General features: G+C 40.6%; 1 protein-coding gene across 1 annotated transcript; it reads right to left on the bottom strand.

The window, feature by feature from the left end:
- Positions 1-1,699: 1,699 nt before the first annotated feature.
- On the bottom strand, positions 1,700-2,323 carry LOC132639493 (uncharacterized). Its single transcript, XM_060355939.1, has one exon. It carries the CDS (start codon positions 2,321-2,323, stop codon positions 1,700-1,702), a length of 624 nt encoding a protein of 207 aa, XP_060211922.1.
- Between the last annotated feature and the right edge of the window lie 5,176 nt (positions 2,324-7,499).

Genomic DNA, 7,499 nt, shown 5'->3' with positions numbered 1-7,499 from the left:
GGTATAAAATGAGACATTTTTGAGAACCTATCTACCACAACAAAAATGCTATCAGGACCCCTTTTGGTTCTTGGAAGACCCAACACAAAATCCATAAAAATGTCTATCCAAGGACCAATAGGAGTAGGAAGGGAAGTATACATACCTTGGGGCCAAGTCTTGGACTTGGCTTGCTTGCATTCCAAACATTGACCACATAGCCTTTCAACATCATGTCGCATCTTGGGCCAATAGAATTGCTCACCCAAACTATCAAGTGTCTTGGCCTGTCCAGAATGGCCCATTATTCCACCACTATGTGCTTCCTTGATGAACAACTCTCTCCATAAGCTCATTGGGACACAAACTCTACCATCCTTGAATAGGAACCCATCAACAAGTTGGAACCTATCAACCCTCCTCCCTTGGGTCAACTCCTCACAAATTGCCTTAAAGTCTGGATCTTGAGAATAGAATCCCTTAAGGCTTTCAAATCCCATCATCCTAGAAGTCATAGTGTTTAGCAAGACATACCTTCTAGATAATGCATCCGCCACCACATTGTCCTTCCCTTTTTGTAATGGATCACATAAGGGAAAGCTTCAATCAATTCTACCCATTTCGCATACCTCTTGTTGAGCTTGGATTGGCTCTTCAAATGTTTCAAGGATTCGTGATCCGATCGTATCACAAACTCCTTATGCCACAAATTATGTTGCCAATGGGTCAAGACCCTCACAAATGCATACAACTCCTTGTCATAAGTAGAGTAATTCAATGACGACCCTTTTAGCTTTTCACTAAAGTAAGCCAATGGCTTGCCTTCTTGCATCAATACTCCACCTATGCCAACCCCGGAAGCATCACACTCAACCTCAAAAGTTTTCTCAAAATTAGGTAATTGTAAAAATGGTGACAAACTCAACATGGATTTCAATTCTTGAAACGCCTTCTCTTGCTCATCTCCCTAAACAAAAGGAACATCTTTCTTGATCAATTCGGTCAAGGGAGAGGCAATTGTACTAAACCCCTTTACGAACCTTTTATAGAAACTTGTCAACCCATGGAAACTCCTCACATCGGTTGCATTTTTAGGAGTTGGCCAAGTTCTAATAGACTTCACTTTTTCTTCATCAACCTCCACACCATTTGCACTCACCACAAAACCCAAGAACACTACTTTATCAACACAAAAAGCACATTTCTTGATATTAGCAAACAACCTCTCACGCAACAAGACATCAAATACTTGCCTCAAATGGCCTACATGCTCCTCAATTGATTTGCTATACACAAGGATGTCATCAAAATAAATAACCACAAACTTGTTGATAAAGTGTTTCAAGACATGGTTCATCAACCTCATAAACGTGCTAGGTGCATTGGTTAGTCCGAATGGCATGACAAGCCACTCATAGAGGCTAAAATTGGTTTTGAAGGCCATTTTCCACTCATCACCGGGATTCATTCGGATTTGGTGATAGCCACTTCTAAGATCAATCTTTGAAAATACATTTGAGCCACAAAGCTCATCCAACATGTCATCAAGCCTCGGAATGGGATGGCGATACTTTGCCGTGATTTTGTTGACGGCCCTACAATCAATGCACATCCTCTAAGTGCCATCTTTCTTTGGAACAAGAATCACCGGAACGACACACGGGCTAAGACTCTCCTTCACTAGCCCCTTTTTAAGAAGTTCATCCACTTGCCTTTGTAATTATTTTGTTTCTTCTGGGTTGCTCCTATAAGTCGGTTTGTTGGGAATTTGGGAACCCGGTACAAAGTCGATTTGGTGCTCAATACCTCTCAAGGGAGGTAAGCCATCGGGCATTTCCTCCGGAAACAAGGCTTCATATTCCTGCAAAAGAGACGACATACTACTAGGAAAAGTGCTAGTAGCTTGGTTAGTATTTAAGAGAAGATCCTTGTTGACAAGACACACCATGAAGTGTCTCTCGTCAACCCCTTTCAAGCAATTACTTGGTTTGGCCAACAAACATTTCTTGGAACCATCTTGAGATATTCCCTCTCCACTTATGACCAACAAAGTCTCCTTCTCACTCTTCTCTTTTTCTTCCCTTTGATACTTCTCTTGAAGCTCCCTCATCACTCTATAATCCTCACTCACTTCGTAAGGGGTTAATGGGTTAAGAATGTACTTCTTCCCCTTGACCACAAATGAGTACTTGTTAGTTCTCCCACTATGTTGGGCATCAACATCAAATTGCCAAGGTCTTCCAAGCAATAGATGACAAGCTTGCATGGGTACCACATCACACAAAATATCATCTTGGTACTTTCCAATGCTAAATTTGATAATGGCTTGCTTGTTGACCCTCATTTCACCACATTCATTAAACCATTGGAGTTTATAGGGATTTAGTGTGCTTGCGGGTGGGGAATTTCATACTTTCAACTAAAAATTGACTAACAGAATTCGTGCTACTCCCACCATCAATGATTAATGAGCACACCTTATCCACAATTTTGCACCGTGCATGAAACAAGTTCTCCCTTTGGTCACTCTCTTCCCTAGCTAGAGCCCTCATGGCTCTTCTAGCCACAATAGCATGATTCAAGGCTTCTTCATACCTTATCTCAACCTCTTCATCGGAATCACCCTCACACTCACTTCTTTCTCCCTCGTCTTCATGACCATCCCTACTCTCATGTTCATCATCGGTTCAATACCCATCCCTCACTATTGTGATAGTCCTCCGGTTGGGACACTCAATCGCAATGTGTCCTCTCCCTTGGTACTTAAAGCATTGGATGGTAGAAGGTCGGTTATAGTTAGTGTTAAAATTGTTACCTCCTTTAGCCTTGTCATCACCTTTGGCTTTGTAATCGAATTTGGCTTGAGGTGCTTAAGTGTTGCTCTTGGGCTTATCCCAAGTGGAAGTTTTCCACTTTTCTTTGCCTTTGTTCCAAGTTGAAGTCGATTTTCTTTTGTATTTATAGGACCTCTCTTCTTTTAGATCCGCCTCAACCTTGGATGCGTCATGGAATGCCTCTTCAAGACTATTATAGGTTTTAAGCCTCATCGGTTTAGAGATGTCTCGATTCAAGTTGGATACAAACCTTATAATAGTGTACTCTTCATACTCTTCTATCTTGGACTTCATCCGCAAATCCTCAAACTCATCAAAGTACGCTTCCACACTTTTCAACCCTTGCTTCAACATGAACAGCCTTTTAAGTGCATCTTGGTGGTATGTGGGTGGAAGTCACCTTGTCTCCATGAGCTCAATCAAGTCATTCCAAGTTAGGAGATCATAGATGTGTTGTTGAGCTCTTTGTAACTTCTTGGATTCCCACCAAGTAGAAGCGTACCCCTTAAATTGAGTTAGGGCATACTTTGCCTTCAATGCCTCAGACACATTGTTTGTGAGGAAGATGCGTTCACTTTGCAATTTCCATTCAAGGAACTCTTCCGGATTGCTACCTCCTTGGAGCGTAGGAAGGTTCACCTTGATGGTGTTCAAATTCCGTTCATTATCTTGCCATCTTCCCCGGTCCTCATAACCTTGGGCCCTCCCTAAGTCTACATGACCTTGGAATCTAGGATCATGGCCCGGAAACCTCTCAAAACCTCATCTTCCTCCCATCCCCCGGTTATTCATTCCTCCACGCCGCCCTCCTTATCGGTTATCATCCCACCACCTACCTTGTGGATAGTCATCATACTCCTCTTCATTCATGGGGTATTGGTAGTGGCGTTGGTATTGGTTTTGGTTAGGAAAGGGATCTTGTGTTTAGACTTGGGGTGGAGCTTGGGGTGTTTGTTGTAAGGTTACTTGAGGGATTGCCTCATTCGGGTTGTGTTGGTAAACTTGGGGATAGGTTTCTCGATTGGTATTTTGGAATGTGGAGTTTTGGGATGTGAGGTTGGTTGTTTGGGGTGGTGGAGCTCTTTGGGTGGAGGTGGTTGTGGTGTTGGGATTGCACAAGGCATGTGCTTGTCCCAGAGTAATAGTTGGAGTGGTATCTTGTGTTTTATCCCCATCACCTTCATTCCTAGAACGGGGAGTGCCCATTATACTCGAACACTCCATTTGAACTTTGTCAATACTCACCATCCGTTCATCCATACCCTTCAGCTTCCCATTCACACCATTCATCTCTCCTCTCATCTCTTTTATACCTGCTTGCATGCCCGAGATTTGATTCATGATTATAGACAATGAACTTGATATGGATGGCATATCTACTACCTCTTGCGTCCTATCACCTTGGTTAGACATGATGACTTGCAAAACTAGCAAATAAGATTAGCAATAAAAGCCTCACTTCACTCGTATTGAACTCTTAGCCTTACCACACGTCATGCTCTTTCGAAGTTGTTGATGAATCACTCGTCCAATCGAATTCACACGTTACTTATCCTTTGTGGTAGAATGGATTCTTATTTAGATGAAGGACGGACGACTCAAAAGCAAAACGAACAAGAGCCAAAGAAGTTTCAACGAAACTAAACGAAAAAAAGCTTGAAAGAAATTAGCACGAAAGAAATGCGGACACAAGAACTAATTATCGACAAGTAAGGACAATTACGAGTCGTTAATTAGTTTTAAGAATCAAAGAAATGAGATGAAGATGGAAGGAATCGAACTCGAATCAAGAAACGATCTTACCTAGAATGTACGTCCAAGGTGTGTAATGGACGTCCGATACTTCAATGTACGGGCTGGTTTTTGTCCGCGTACTTTGCTTGTGAAACTTTTGTAACTTTCTGGAAAAATATAGCAATGTACGCCCAAAGGAACGGAAGAAAGACGTCCCGTATTTGTCTATACGTCTACAAGGTACGCCCTAACCACAAAATACGGCCAACACAATGCAACTACGAACTTAAATACGGACAATGTACATCCAAGGGCCGGAAAGAATACGCCCCATATTCTTAAGAACGTGAGGGATGTACGCCCACACAATGCAAAGAACGACCTTCAATACGGGCAATGTACACCCAAGGATGCGGGGGAAGTACGAGACGTACTTATATGTACGCCCAAGCACTTAGGCCGTACTTCTTCCGTATTCCTTCCTCAACTCTCTGGAATTTGTAGTCAATGTACACCAAGTGTTGGACGTGCTTTGATGTACGCCCAACCTACTTGGACGTCCTTTGCTTCAGTTATTTCCTTGTGCACGAATGTTTCTTGGATTTTGGGCCAAATCTCTTGGCTCTAATGATGTTTTGGGGCCCACACAACCTAGGACTTTCCTTTTTCGGCCCAACAAACAAATTTTCTCTTGACTTGGAATTTTTTTTTGGATCAACCTTCCTTTTAGGTCTTCTTCTCAAGATGAAGATATGAATGCCTTCAAGAACATGAAGAATATTTAAATTTCCAAGTACCTTAATTTCAACTCCTTTTTGCTCCAAATTTCAGATCTGAGCTCCTTATCACTTGGAGAACAAAGCCTAATATTCAATTTACCTTAATTGCTTCTCAATCACTAAACCCGCTTTTGTGTTCTTCAAGCTTTGATGAAGCTTCAATGGTGAAAACTTCAAAATCCACCCAAACAACTTCAAACTTCGGATTTAGATGCTTTCCACCTCAATGAACTCAAATCTAACTTCAAAACAACAAGATCAAACCACAAAACAATTTTTTGTTTTTTTTTTAATTTTCAGATTTTGAGCCTAGGATTAGAAATTATGGGAACAATCTCTTAGCCTATGCTCTGATACCAAATGATAAGATTCAACCTAAGGAAACTCTAAGAATTAAGCAAAATAAAGGAAACAAAAAAGATAGACGAAGAATTGGGGGTTAAGAAGAATGGAGGATAGATACTTGACCCAATTAGTAATGAATCCTATAGGCAAATCTAAGTATATGAAACTTAGACCCTCCTATTGTGAATTCAACTAAAAGAACCTAAGAAATTTGAATCAATTAGAAGACTCAATTGGAAACCACAAATGAGCAATCTAGATGAATTCAATGGATAAGTAAATTCACTTTGCAACAATGAAATCACACTTAGTGTAGGTAACCTAACAATCTATCTATTAACTAAAATCTCTCAATATTTGAGTTCACACAATACTCAAGCTAAAAATCTTCCAAATGGATGAAAAGAACTATTTATACTAATGCCTATTACACAAAAAGACCTAAAGTGGCTCTTTTGCAAAAATACCCACATAGGTCTTCAATTGCATCCAAAGCCTCATAACTTGTAATTATGACCTCCAATTGCCATTCTAACCCCATAACTTTCAAGTATGACCTCCAATTGCAATCTTAGCCCCATAGTTGCATTTTTAGCCATTTTGCGCTTCTAGCCACTTTGCAACTCTTCCAATGCCAACTCCCAAACGTTGTAAATCCGCGAGGTCTTCTCTCCAATCTCCTCCAAGGCATCCTTTTTCATGAACAAGGCTTGCAACTCTTGAAGTTCTCTTGCTTGACTTGTTGTGAAAGGCCTTGTGCTTGTTGGGTTCGTATCAGCTTTTGTCAACATGAATTGAATGGCCAAGTATCTTTGGCATTATTTGGATACAAGTTCTTTCTAGATCCCTACAAGGCTTGGTTATATCATAAGAGTGATCCGTTTAGTGTGTTGATTGCATGCTATTTCTTACTTTAGGTATTATCATTTTCCATATGATGATTACCTTGTTTATTTGTGCATGGATGTGTACTCATACTCTTCTATGATTTTGCAAGGTTCGGATTCAAGGGCGAATCCTTTTGAAGAAGGGGAAAATGATATGATCCTAGATGGCACAAAGGGCATAAACATGCTTGGAAGGACGTGGGACGTTGGATGATAGCTTGGGAAGAGATTGTGGAGGCTTCTACACCAAGTGGTTAAAAGCGCAAAAGGCTAAAAGTGCAAATTGTGGCTATATGATGCAAATCATGGTCAAGAATCCAAATTCAAGGCTAGGGATATAATTTGGGCTACAATTGCAAGACAGTTGGTGTTTGGAAGATGAAGATTCCATATAAGGGCTATTTTCGAAATTCCCCAAAGAAGACTACCAACCAAACAAGGCCATTGCCTCATTAATGACATTTTTGTAATAACTTAGTATTCTTTAGTCTAGGAGTATAAATACTAGACTTAGACATTTCATTTACTTAGATTGGATGAATTATGTATTGAATATTCTAAGGAGTGATAGTTTGTTTAGGGTTAGCTTAGTTAATGGTGGTGTCACACCCCAATACTGATAGGGCATGATGGGCACCCGACCCTTACTTAGAGCTGAGCGAACCCGCTGATTCACGTTATACTCATAATCTCACTGGACTCTTAAATCATGAAATGAAATGCGTAATGAAAGCTTTTCAAAAACATTCTTTTTGTCTTTCTCAAATCAAGTAAAATCTGTAAAGTAATGCATAATGATACATCGGCTTACATAGCCGCTTAAAAGACTGACATAATGTATACATGACTCTGTCTGCAAATGTCTCTAACGTAGAACATGATATCAAAACAAAAGTTGGGACAGGGCCCCAACATACCCATAATGCCTCTGACTCAAATCA

Source organism: Lycium barbarum, chromosome 5 (genome assembly GCF_019175385.1).
Source record: "Lycium barbarum isolate Lr01 chromosome 5, ASM1917538v2, whole genome shotgun sequence".
Taxonomy (NCBI): domain Eukaryota; kingdom Viridiplantae; phylum Streptophyta; class Magnoliopsida; order Solanales; family Solanaceae; genus Lycium; species Lycium barbarum.
This window is presented reverse-complemented; position numbering and strand designations above follow the sequence as displayed.